Raw genomic sequence first — 13,904 nt, 5'->3', positions numbered from 1 at the left:
CTAAATCCATGTGAAGGAAAAGAATTCTGACTTTCTAATTGAAACATCTCAGTGTGTAAGAATATAGGAAGGACTTCAATTTGAGACCTGTAAAGTTCATAGCACCTGCAACAGCCAATTGCAGATACCTTGCAGGCATCTATGAGGCTTAAGAGAGATTTGCTAAAAACTCATATTTGCAAGATAGTTTTGATTAAAATTTATGAATCCAAGTATATTTTCAGAAAAATTGCTATATTTAAACTTGCTTTGCTGAAAACTAACCATTGCTAAGTTGTTACATTCTGAAGAAAACTTGATATCTGAATCCATGGGAATAGAGGAGTGTCAAGAATGAAAATGACAAAGGGTAGAAGACGGGGCCTTAAGGAATGCCATTTTTTTTTAGAGTGAATTGAAGGGAACGAACTTGGGAAGGATATTTCCGTGTAACAGCCACTGCCTGGTATACAGCCTTCTGGTCTCTGCTGATAACAATATCCATTCTCTCATTCTTCAGTCTTCATTGCACCTTTTACCTGCCTCCTGAAGATACTTTCCTAAAATAGAAAACAAATCATGTGACCTACCGGTGCATAAATCTTAGTTGGCTCCATATTTGTCTATAAAGTCCAAATCTCATAAGTTTTTATCTAGGTCTCACCCCTCAAAGATTAAATAGACTTTCTCACCTATTTTGCCTTATCTTCCAAAACACCCTCCTAATTATGCTGCCCCACAGATAAGTATTTGTTACTGTTTTTAATTGGCACAATTAGTATCCAAAACTACAAATCGTGATCAGGATGGTCTTCACTTTTTGGAGATGGAATCTCGCTCTGTCTCACAGGTTGGAGTGCCGTGGCACAATCTTGACTCACTGCAACCTCCGCCTCCTGGGTTCAAGCAATTCTCCTGCCTCAGCCTCCCGAGTAACTGGGATTACAGGTGCCCGCCACCACACCCGGCTAATTTTTGCATTTTTAGTAGCAACCGGGGTTTCACTATGTTGGCCAGGCTGGTCTTGGACTCCTGACCTTGTGATCTCCCTGCCTTGGCCTCCCAAAGTGCTGGGATTACAGGTGTGAGCCACCACACCCGGCGGTCTTCACTTTTTGTTACAGTATGCTTCTAGAAACTGCATCTTAATACAGAAGAATTTTTTCCCTTAAAGAAGAGCATTATAATTGGAGGATTTAACATCAAGTAAACCAGATACATTATCAGTAATTCTGAAATCAGGCCGGGCCTGGTGGCTCATGCGCATAATTCTAGCACTTTGGGAAGCTGGGGCAGGAGGATTGCTTGAGGCCAGGAGTTTAAGGCTAACCTGGACGATATAGTGAAACCTCATCTCTACTAAAAAATCAAAAAAAAATTAGACATGATGGCATACACCTGTAGTCCCAGCTACTCAAGAGACTGAGGCCACAGATTGGCCTGAGCCCACAGGTTGGCCTGAGCCCAGGAGGTCAAGGCCATAGTGAGCTATGATCACGCCACTGCACTCCAGCCTGAGTGACAGCAAGATCCTGTCTCAAATTAGAAAGTAAGTGAATAAACAAATATACACATACATACATTCTAAAGTCAAAGAAAACTTCAAACTTATGTGAATATTTAAAATCCTAAAATTGTGCTCCTGGAAACAGAGTTGTAGCAATGAAAGAAACCTTTCTAGTCTTGTTTAGAGCTTGTATACTCCAATAGTTTGTAAACTGTCATTTATAGAGCCCTATTCCTCAGGGATCTGGGGGCATAGGATTGGGAAGTAGGGGGTGCCAGGCCATGTAAACCTAGTTTCACCCAGAGTAATTCTTCTTTCACATATTTATACATGAGCCTTTTGAATAAAATTGTATTGAAAATAGTTTTGCCATTAAATCAGTTTGAAAAACACTAGTATAACCTTCAGACTACTTCTATAACCTTGGTAACTCTGGGCCTCCAATTCCTGGTCTGTAAAATAAGAGAATGGTGCTATGATGCTTATGTTTTTATTTTGAACCCTCATCTACTTTCAAGTGAAGAAAAAAAAAAAAAAAAAGACCCCAAGAGAGGCTAAGTGGTTTACTCAGGCCACATAGAGTTAATGACAGAACCAAGACACGAATGGAACCACCAACCTTAGTTGTTTTTCCTCTCTTGCATCCTTTTTTTAAAAACTCCTACAAAGTAGATATAAACAAACTGTGAAGTTATATGGAAAAGGTATATCTATCATGAGGTATATAAGCCGCATGTAAAAATAGAACTATACTGTATCATAAATTTGCCTTATTTAAATCTCGTGTGCTAGATGTAACATACATTGATTGAACATTAACCTAATTTTATATTCATTCTTCAAGTTTATAAAAATATTTGGGGGAATTGTTTGCATAGCCCATTTCTCTTTTACAAAGCTATCTATGAGTTGTTTTCTTCCTTATAAATTTCCACATAATCAGTGGAAGCATTTAATCATTCCATTAATGATTTATTTTATGTTAACTCTCATTGCATTTAAATTTAAAAGCATCACTAACAAGTTGTGAGGGTTTGGAAAGCACAACTCTCTAGATTCTGGTCCTTTCACTCATCACTTTTGCTTTGCTCATTTTTCCTCTCTTCATCCCCTCCTCTCTAAATCAATGATATCCATGAAGAGGAAACAAAGTCATAAAACAACTTTCTGAGAAGTGTGTGTGGAAAGAAGGGCAGTCATGTTCTTTGGCCTTGTCGATGGTGGGGGGTATTTGCGGGCTGATTGCACACCAGCCTTGGGGGCTTTTTGGTTTAAAGGTAAAATAAAACAAAACAGCTCACAGAGACACCTCCTTCTTCCCCCTGCTTCTGCCTCCATGAGTAACTACCTATATGACGTACTGCTGCTGAGACCAAGAAATGAGTGAGTAAAGGTGTTTAGAAGTCAAATATTGGTCCTAGTTAAGTCAGTGTCCTTTTCAAGTAAGTGGTAAACTTTGTAATGTGGAACCCCTATTAACTTAGGAATCATATAATTTGAACACAGGCTAAGCTGCCTCTGCATCATTAAAAAGGATTTGGGTATGCCAGTGATAGGAATACACAGTAGAAAAGATGGCAGGGACCATGTTTAACATACCTAAAACAAACTTTCTGAGGATATCACAGTATCCATTTCACATGAACAGACTTAGCAGAATTGGCAAGACCTGCACATGGCAACATATTGTTATTCATTTTTCAGGATAACAAAAAATAATTAAAAGTAACATTGGCTTAACACTGGTATACAGTTCAGTATGACTTCTCTCCCCTCAGCCTCTGGAATAGGTTCAAATTGATGAGAATTTCTGATTAGAGCCCTTATGTTGAGTTATTTTTTGAAAAGTTTTATCAAGTTTCATACATACCTATACTGATAGTAAGATGCTGGTCTTACCATGGGCAAAGAGATAAAAATGATACCGAGACCTTGTAAAGAATAGCTGGACATGGAGGCGCACACCTGTAATCCCAGCAACTCAGAAGGCTGAGGCGGGAGGATTGCTTGAGCCCAGGAGTTCAAGGCTACGGTGAGCTATGATCATGCCACTGTACTCCAGCCTGAGCAACAAAGCATGACCCCATCTCTTAAAAAAAAGAAAAGAGTAAAACATTTCCCATTTAATTTGATTGCTGTGTTTAGAATTTATTTCACAAGTCTGGGAAGAAACAAGATAATTTCTGTTATGATGGTGCTTTCTGAGGTTTTGATGATTTTCTTTGCTTATTGCTCTATTGGATGAGGGCAGTCTGAATTAGTAGTTGAATCTGAAATTTCCCATGTGTATGTACTTTTTTCCCAAACACGTTTTAACTGAGTCAGAGCAATTCCACTGGTGGAGAAAAATTAAGATGTCATGGATTCTTTTGTTGTTCTACCAAATGGGTCACCTGTTACAACACTCACCTTTCACCACAGAGTCTCCTTGCTCTTTAATTGTTTTTACTATGCTTGACTTAAAGCTATACAGCTAGCAGTAATAATCATATAATTACCAGAAAAGCATAATGTCCTCTTGAAATCTGTAAGAAAAGTAATGCTTGTTTAAAGATAGTGCCAAATCTTGCCGAAGGATGATCTTGCAGAAATCTGATTGTGAAGAAGGAAATCTAAAAAGGCCAAACAAGCTTCAGTAGAGATAACACTGGGAAAGCAGTTACTCAAACAAGACTGAAAGAGAAGGTTCTATTCCTTTTCTTTCATTTCATTTTGTTTTTATGTTTTCTGGATTACTGAAATAATTAGGAACATATGGTATATCTCTTTCATTTGTATATTATTGAACTTCAACATAGTAACAATTCATATTTTCTTTGTGAGTGTTAAACGGATCCTTTCCATAACGTGATTATCTCTAAAAAAAAATTGCAATTCATTTTATAGCAACATTAGGTTGATTTATAGAATATTATATATCATATCAAACTCAATTTCCCACAGTATACTTTAATTTGAAGTTAATGTTTCAGATTCTAAAGGAAGTATCCAATGCTCAGGGTATAATTTGGTACCCTTGAAAGTGCTTATTGTTTTTCTCACAAACGTGCCATTAATAAAACAAGATATACTGAACACATTTTGTAGATTTAAAGAGCTTTCAAATTCAAACTCTTGCATACAGTTCAATGCGTATCACTATGAAAATGTAGAGTGTACGATAAAGAATATGAAGGAAAGATGCAGGCTGAAAGATATATTTAGAGCTTAAGTAATATACGACATTGTATTGGGAGATTAATTTAAACCGATTCACAACTGATTTTTTTTTTGTCACATACCTGAAAGCTGACTTTACTTATAAAGAGTGCTTAAACTCTCTGGAGAACTACTTCCTTGGTTTTTCATGGGAGCAAATATATTGTCCTGATAGACAGTATATGTTCAGGATGGGCATAGATATTCCTGTTCAGAACAGGCATATTCTCTCCCCATTCAGGAAGTTGGTGGGTTTTCAGCATGTGAATATTGACTGTGTTGTCTTTTCTCATTTTTTACTGACTACTTGTTTTTCCTTTTTTTCCACAGCAATCAATCAATAAGAACAAGTCCCAGGACTTCAAACTAGGCTCAGAATCTATAACACAGTAAGCAACTTCTTCAAAATAATTTGCAGTGATAAATGGTTGGGGTTTTCTTTTAAGGACAATTTCTCCATTTCTCATTTTTATAACATTATCAAACTATAAGTTAAATTTCAGATAGTTGATTTTAAAGGAGTTTAGCTTGTTTATGAATTTTTTTTTCTTTTCTTTTTTTTTTTTTTTTTTTTTTTTTTTTGGAGACAGAGTCTTGCTCTGTCACCCAGGCTGGAGTGCAGTGGCACAGACTCAGCTCACTGCAACCTCCACCTCCTGGGCTCAAGCAGTTCTCCTGCCTCAGCCTCCCAAGTAGCTGGGATTACAGGCATGTGCCACTACCGCCGGCTAATTTTTGTATTTTTAGTAGAGACAGGGTTTCACCATGTTGGCCAGGCTGGTCTTGAACTCCTGACCTCAGGTGAACCACCTGCCTCGGCTTCCCAAAGTACTGGAATTACAGGCATGAGCCACCGCTCCCGGCTGTTTAAACTATGAATATTTTAATAGTTGGACTCTGAGAATGTGCATTATTACAAAGTTATAAGAAATCCTATTAAACTAGTATCACACAAAACTTTAGAGGACCTATTTTGTCATTTATTTTTATTTGAGTACTATTTTGAAATAACATTAACTGAAAACAAGTGAATGATTTGTTAAAAGTAAAATTATGAATGCCTTTTTTGAAGCATTAAGAAAAAAGCTAATAAGCGGAACATTGTCATTATATATTTTCTATAAATGCTTAATGTATTTGGGTAATTTATTTTGAAGTATTTATTTTAAAAGAACTCTGGAAAGTTTTTAGATTTTTAATTAGTACTTGCTGTGTCACTTAATGTACCCATCAGAAGTCACTCTTTTACCTCAAAAAAAAATTTCACATCAAAGCATTCCCAAAATATTTCTCAATTTTTATCATTTTAGATTATCTTTTGGACCTAACATTATGTCCAAATTTTATATTCAAATTACATTACTAATAAAATATAACAGAAGTGTGACAGCCTTGAACAGCTTAGCTATCATACCCTCCCATCCCATCACCACCACCCCACATACATTGCTGGGTGCTTGCTTACTCACACATGCGCACAGACAATCCCTGCTGAGCTTCCTTGGGGAAAATATTTGTTCAAGTTAACCCTGCTATATGCTTTGGCAATTTGAAGAATAATATGTCTCTTCCAGTACAAAAATTCTGATTCAGATGACAGTTATTTACAGGAATTGTCTAATAAAATCATGCAGCATTTAACAAGACATATTTCACTGTACAGATGAAAGACAAATGTAATTTTTAAAAATCACAGAATCATGATCTAGAAGATACCTTAGAAATTCTTTCTATAATCTCTCCAGCTTTTATAGTTTCTTGTTTTACTGTTATCAGTCAGATATGTTTTTAGTTCCAGTCTCTGGACATTTAAAATTTTACGTAATAGTAGATAAACAGTCACTGACCCTAAGGAGTGTATACTCAACAACAAAATACACTAGAAACAATAAGGACAGACTGTTTCAACAACCAAAAAAAATGACCATGTTTAACACATCATGGGAACAGTGATCTTGGTGTCTTTGAACATGTTTCATAAAAATTTTTAGAACTTTTTACTTAATATTATGCAAATGAAAAAATGTCTGCTACATACTCCTCACTCAGTCTACATTTTATACCAGTTTTCACGAGATACAGAGATCCATGTCATGCCCTCCAGATTAAAGTTCAATAAAACCTCATAAACATCTCGGCTTCTAAAGGATGTCAGTGTAGCTTAACTTCTCTTTTTGAAGATGCTTCTGAAAATAAAAATTTTCATGAGAAGTTCAGATATGTCTAAATGCCCAAGTTCATCTAAAGCTTTTGGACTTTCCCTACTTACAATTTCTTAGAAGTAAGGATGAATTAAGATAGATTTCTCATGACTTGAAAACTGTAGGCGAGTTGGTGGTGGAAACACTAGAGCCCAGCACGTACAAAGAAGTCATTTCTTTGATTTACCTAAATGAGTTTCTTGTACCCAAGTAAATGGACAGAGGCTAATTTTTTGTTTCTTTGCAGCCCTGCCTTTCAGTTTGTAACTTTTGCTTATTAGTTGGTTGACCAATATATGTAAATGAGCCACATAGACAGCCTCTTATTACTTTCCACTTGAATTTCTTTTTTTTTTTTTTTGAGAAATGTCAGTCACTTCTGTGCAAGCAATTTATACACATTTTAGTAAAGTTACATTCTCTTTTTTAAGGTATCTAGAAGAAACTTCTATAGGTTAATTTAACAAAGGTATTTTCCTGAAAATCTTAAACTTCTACATTTTGTACATGTACTGCATGCCCCATGGTGTTCTTCATATATTATCTACTGCCTAAGTCAGAGTTGGTAATGAGGCTGCTATAAATATGCTGTCATCCTTAACAAGTAGTATTAATGTTCCGTCGTTACTAATATAGCCTGTATTGAATTTTGTTGGGTTTTTTTTAACATAGCATCCTTTATTTCATTAACAGCTTTGTTCAGAGGGTGGTTAATTCATATAGTTAATCATATTAAAGTCATTTATTTATAAACCTTGAAATCTGAACTAAATGAATGAAATCTCTTCTTAATATGGTGCAGCTATAAATGTCAATTCCAAGCATCCTGTCACTCCACTGTATATTTTTTTCCATCTTTAAAATAACCATTCCAGGCTCTTTCATTTATGAAGAGGTAGTTTATAGTCCACATTTTTTTTCTAAAATAATCCTGCTACTCACCACTTTTCTTCTAAATTTTTACTTTTATTATCCATTTTCTGCCTTTTTTAAACCCTCATCCCACCCCCAATTTCTAAAATTAAAGGCATTTATTGTCGTGTGTGTGACCTCGCAGTGTGCTCAGCAGTGAGCTAGATGCATTGAGAGATATTAAAGAAGCATTACAGGTCAGATGAGGAAATAGAAATAAGAAGCATTTAGAAGGCAACCAATTATATAATTAGGTGCAAAATGATGTGATGCAAATTGTAATTACAGAAGAGAGCTGAATGAGAAGGCAGGAGGAATATGCATAGCTAGAGAAGGCCTCTAGATGAAGGTAAGGCTTCAACTGAGCTTTTGTCTGCCTCATGGGAGGGCATTTGGATGTGGTGTGGGAAAGAACTAGTCTAAAGGAGCATACGGCTATGAAGAGAAGGGAGAGAGTGGGAGGAGACTGACTGATTAGTGTCTTGGAGTTGGGGAATTGCAGTGGGAGAAAAAAACAGGATAGAGATTGTGGCTCTAGAAGAATGCAGTGTGAGTGTTTTGAGGGCATCTGATGATTGGAAGGTGGGGCTAGGAGACATGTCTTGCTGTATTTGCCCAGCATTTTACATGACCCTGAGCAAACATTATTTGTCTGTATCAAGAATTTGGTCTTGTCCTAGACCTCGATGCTACTGCCATAAAGAGGAAGGATCAGGATTAGCCTTTCAAGGTGTCAGTAGTTCATTTGTGAGCATCAGTCCAATTGGGAAAATGTGATCATCTGCTCTCTGTTCCAGGTGCTATACTAGGCACTGAAATGCAGTGACGAATGATATGATACACAACTTGTACATTGTGGAAGTGCCCAGTGTGGCAAGGAAGACAGACATATAATAGTCATTTGCTAAATATAGATTTGCTGAGCACCTACAATGTCACACACAGTGTTCTAGGCACTGAGGATACAGCAGTAAACAGATAAAAATCCCTGCTATAAGGAGCTAACATTTTATTTACTTATATGCAAAATAAGTAAAATGTCTAATTATACCAGATGTGTGCTACACTGTGGAGAAAAATAAAGCATGGGTAGGGGAAAGGAAAGGAGACATGAAGGTTGCAGTTGTAAATCAGAGCGTGAGAGAAGGCCTGGGAAAAGTGGAAGGAGGCAGGGAATTGAGTCATGTGAGTATGTAGAAGACAAGTGCAGTGGGCCCTGAAGCAGAAGCATACCTGTTACCCTCAAAGAAAAGTAAGGAAATTAGGCTTTTTAGAGTAGAGTAAGCAAGTGGGAGAGATTGGATAAAATCAGAGACAGTAACAAGATCTTATATACTATTATAAGACTTCTGGCTTTTACACCAAGTGAAGTAGGAAGCCATTAAACACAGGAAGTGACTTAACAATTTAACAGAATCCTTCTGACATTTAAGATAATAATAGACATTAATGGACAAGGGTTGAATCAGAAAGACCAGTTAAAATAATACTGGAATTATCCAGGTGAGACTTGGCAGTGGTGCCTTGGAAAAAAGTGGGAGCAATGAAGTTAGTGAAAAGAGGTCAGATTTTGTGTATGCATATATATTTCTAACTTATAAAGAGATACACTTGATATAAAATAAATTGTGGCCGGGCGCGGTGGCTCACGCCTGTAATCTTAGCACTTTGGGAGGCCGAGGCAAACGGATCATCTGAGGTAAGGAGTTCGAGACCAGCCTGGCCAACATGGTGAAACCTCGTCTCTATTAAAAATGCAAAAAAATTAGCCGGACATGGTGGCAGGCGCCTGTAATCCCAGCTCCTCAGGAGGCTGAGGCAGGAGAATCGCTTGAACCTGGGAGGTGGAGATTGCAGTGAGCCGAGATCGTGCCACTGCACTCCAGCCTGGGAGACAGAGTGAGACTCCATCTCAAAAAAATAAAATAATAAAATAAAATAAAACGGTTTAAGTTTCGACATGGGTAAATACCCATGAACCATCATCACCACAATTAAGGTAATGAGCATACCCATCTCTCCAAGACTTCTGATGCTCTTTTGTAATTTTTGCCCTCCTACATCTCCCTGAGCCGCATCCCCTGATAATCACTGATCTACTTTCTCTCACTGTCTAGAGTTTTAAATACCACAGTTTGTTTATTCATGTACCTTTGTTGATGGACCTTTGAATCATTTCCACTTTGCGGCTACTACAAATAAAGTTAATGTCAACATTTATGTACAAGTTTTTGTGGCTACTACAAATAAAGCTAATATCAACATTTATGTACAAGTCTTTGTATGAACATAGGGGGTTTTTTGTTTGTTTAACATCGTATCACTGAAAGAGGCATTGAAGAAGGTTATGCTTTCATTTTTCTTGGGTGACACCTTGGAGTAGAATGGCTGGATTATATAGTTGGTTTATGCTTAACTTTTTAAGAAACTGCCAAATTGTTTTCCGTACAATTGTACCTTTTTACAGTCCTACCAACATGTATGAGTTCTGCTTTCTCACCAATAGTTGATATGGTCAGTGTTTCTAATTTAGCCATTCTAATACATGTAGAGATATATCATTGTGGTTTGATTTTGCATATCCCCAACAACTAATGATGTTAAGCATCCTTTGATGTGCTTACCTTCCATGCATACATCTTCTTTGGTGAAATTTCTGTTCAGATCTTTTGCTCATTTGTAATAGGTTATTTGTTTTATTAAGTTTTAAGAGTCACTTATATATTCTAAATATGTTCTTTATCAACTGTGATTTTCAAATATTTTTCCTAATCTGTGTTTTGCCTTTTTATTCTTTTGGCAGTGACTTTTGAAGAGCAAACTGTTTTTTACTTTGTTGAAGTCCCATTTATCAAATTTTTTCTTTTACCAAATCATGCTGTAGTATAATATCTAAGAAACCTCTGCCAACCCAAAGCCACTAAAGTTTTCTCTTATATTTTCTTGTAGAAGTTTTATAATTTTTTATTTAAGACTATGAACTGTTTTCAGTTAGTTTGTATATGTAATATGTGATGTGAGTTTTGGATCAGAGTTTACTTTTTTCTTTTTTTTTTTTTTTTTTTTTTTTTTGCATTTGGATATCCAGTTGTTCCAGCATCATTTTTTGAAAAACAACTCTGTCTCAACTGAATGGCCTTTGCACCTTTGTTGAAATCAGCTCTTCTTATAAATGTGGGTCTGTTTATGGTCTGTCTTTTTTCTATTTCTCTTTTGGGTTTTTTTTGGCGGGGGAGGGTTGTTTGTTTGTTTTGAGGCAGAATCTCCCTTTGTCATCCAGGCTGGAGTGCAGTGGTGTGATCTTGGCTCACTGCAACCTCTGCCTCCAGGGTTCAAGCAGTTCTCCTGCCTCAGCCACCTGAGTAGCATACACCACTACACAAGCTAATGCTGGGTGTTTTGTTTTGTTTTGTTTTTTTGAGATGGAGTCTTGCACTGTCGCCCGGGCTGGAGTGCAGTGGCACGATCTCGGCTCACTGCAAACTCCGCCTCCTGGGTTCAGGTGATTCTCTCCTGCCTCAGCCTCATGAGTAGCTGGGATTACAGGTGCACACCACCACACCCAGCTAATTTATTGTATTTTTAGTAGAGATGGGGTTTCACTATGTTAGCCAGGCTGGTCTCAAACTTCTGGCCTCAAGTGATCCACCAGCCTCAGCCTCCCCAAGTGCTGGGATTACAGGTGTGAGCCAAGGCACCCAGCCAATTATTTTTCTATTCCTCTATCTTTATGCTACTACCACATTATTTTAGTTACTGAGTAGTTTTGTAATCAGGTAGTATTAGTCCTCCAACTTTGTCCTTTTCAAAGTTGGCTTGGCTATTTAATATTTAGGGTTCTTTCCATTTCCACATGAATTTTAGAATTAGCTTATCAATTTCTATAGCATATTCCAGTTGATATTGCATTTAATCCAGATATTAATTTGGGGAGAATTGACATTTTAACAGTATTCAATCATCTGAGTCATTAACATGATATATCTTTGCATTTATGTACAACTTGTTTAATTTCTCTTGGTAATGTTTTTTAGTTTTCAATGTATAGGTCTTGGACATACAGTGTATAGGTCTTTGGTTGATTTATTCCTACATATTTCATATGTAAATGGTATTGTTTTTAAGTTTCAATTTACAGGTATTTGTTGCTAGTTGATAGAAATACTACTGATTATTGTATGTCGATCTTGTTTTATGCCAACCTACTAAACTCACTTGTTAGTTGTAATAGCTTTTAGTAGATTCCATGAGATATTCTATGTAGACAGACAAGCATGCAAATAAAAAACAGTTTTCTTTCTTCACAATCTGGGTGCCTTTTGTTTCTTTTTTTTTCTTTCTTTTTTTTTTTTGCCCTGTTACACTGGGTAGAACCTTTAATACAATGTTGAATAAAACTAGTTAGAATAGACATTCTTGTCACGTTCCTGATCATGCGGGAAATGAATAGGAGCATTTGATCTTTTACCATGAAGTATGATGTTATTCTAGGTTTTTTATAAATGCCCTTTATTAGGGCAAAAACTCCTAAGAGTTTTTGTCAGGAATAGATGTTTGATTTCTCAAACGTGTTTTTGCATTGGTTAAGTAATCTATGGTTTTTGTTTTTAAATTTCTTAATATGGTGAGTTACATTGATATTGAAATGTTAAACCAACTTCGCGTTCCTCGGATAAACCCTACTTAGTGGTGTGTTATCCTTTTTATAAAGGATAACGCTTGTTGAATTTGATTTGCTAAAATTTCCTTTAGAACTTCTTGTATTTCGTTCATGAGAAATATGGGTCTGTAATTTTTTTTTTGTAACATCTTAAGCTGATTTTGATAAGAAGATAATGCTGGCTTCATGAAACAATTTGGGAAGAATTCCCACCTCTTCAATTTTCTAGAATAGTTTGCGTAGATTTAGTATTCCTTCTTGTGTAATTTCTATTTCTTTATTCATATTCTCTATTTAATGAGACATTGCTCATATGTTAGTTCTTCATACATGTTTCCTTTAGTTCTTTGAACACATTTTTAATTACGGATTTTAAGTCTTTGTCTAGTAAGGCCAGTGTCTGGGCTTCCTCGGGAACAGTTCTGTTCATTGCTAGTGGGAATAAACACTGTTCCGGGCCTCAAGTAATTTTCCCAGATGTGTGCACTCATCAGTTCACTGCTGGATACTTGAGGGGGACCTTTTGCAGATCTTCATCATCTGTGGCTCAGTATCTTGAAAATTGTTGTTTCGTGTATTTTGTTCAGGTTTGTTGTTGTTGTTGTTGTTGTTGTTGTTTTAAACAAGAGGTAAATCTGGTTCCTCCTACTCTATCTGGGCTACAAGCAAAGGTCTAGATGTTCTATGTATTTTCAAGGTAGCTTTTTGATAGATTGTGTATAGATTGTGAGAGATAAAAGAAGAAAGAGGATCACTACAGTCTGATCTTCCTAGAGTGGGCTTTAGTGGTCAGAGAAAGCCAAAGATGAAGACAGAATTAAAGACCATATAGACACGACAGGGTAAACAAGAAGAATAGGGCCTAGAAGTCAGGAGCTAAGGCACAAAAGTATGGCAGTGCCTGGGATACTCTCAGACCAGCAAGTATGCATGGGGTCTCGTGTGTATGTTTGTGTGTGTGTGTGTGTGTGTGTAATTAGCTGCCCAGATATTTAAATATTTCACCTAAGGCCAGGCGCGGTGGCTCAGGCCTGTAATCCCAGCACTTTGGGAGGCCGAGGCGGGTGGGTCACAAGGTCAGGAGATCGAGACCATCCTGGCTAACACGGTGAAACCCCGTCTCTACTAAAAAATACAAAAAATTAGCCGGGCGAGGTGGCAGGCGCCTGTGGTCCCAGCTACTCGGGAGGCTAAGGGAGGAGAATGGTGTGAACCCGAGAGGTGGAGCTTGCAGTGAGCCGAGATCGTGCCACTGCACTCCAGCCTTGGTGACAGAGCAAGACTCCATCTCAAAAAAAAAAAAAAAAAAAAAAAAATTTTCACCTAAAAGAAATACAGATTTCTGACTTCTTGAAAATAATCCAGAGTTCTGGACCACAGCTCTACATTCTTTGATGACATCCATCAATGAGCTGAGATGGACTGCCTCCTTTAGATGAGTCATCCA

The 13,904-nt window shown here is 37.0% G+C and overlaps 1 protein-coding gene and 1 long non-coding RNA gene across 13 annotated transcripts in view; one reads left to right on the top strand and one right to left on the bottom strand.

The window, feature by feature from the left end:
* The window catches only part of AHI1 (Abelson helper integration site 1), a 220,960-nt gene that overhangs the window by 198,791 nt on the left and 8,265 nt on the right, over positions 1-13,904 (top strand). For 10 of the 12 annotated variants that reach the window (XM_055264859.2, XM_063631260.1, XM_063631258.1 and 7 more), the window contains one exon: positions 5,015-5,073. In XM_055264859.2, the coding sequence (XP_055120834.2) occupies positions 5,015-5,073 (59 nt within the window). Of the gene's footprint in view, positions 1-5,014; positions 5,074-8,085; positions 8,147-8,594; positions 13,777-13,904 lie in introns of those variants that run through there. The other 2 variants (XM_063631247.1, XM_055264858.2) reach the window with 2 other exon arrangements.
* LOC134735626 (uncharacterized) overlaps positions 512-13,904 on the bottom strand; it is a 53,325-nt gene continuing 39,932 nt past the window's right edge. Inside the window, exons 2-3 of the long non-coding RNA XR_010118913.1 lie at positions 3,985-4,011; positions 512-539 (exon numbers count right to left, since the gene is read on the bottom strand). This is a non-coding gene — a long non-coding RNA (uncharacterized lncRNA). The remainder of the gene's footprint in view (positions 540-3,984; positions 4,012-13,904) is intronic.

The sequence above is a fragment of the Symphalangus syndactylus genome, chromosome 2, assembly GCF_028878055.3.
Source record: "Symphalangus syndactylus isolate Jambi chromosome 2, NHGRI_mSymSyn1-v2.1_pri, whole genome shotgun sequence".
Classification (NCBI taxonomy): domain Eukaryota; kingdom Metazoa; phylum Chordata; class Mammalia; order Primates; family Hylobatidae; genus Symphalangus; species Symphalangus syndactylus.
This window is presented reverse-complemented; position numbering and strand designations above follow the sequence as displayed.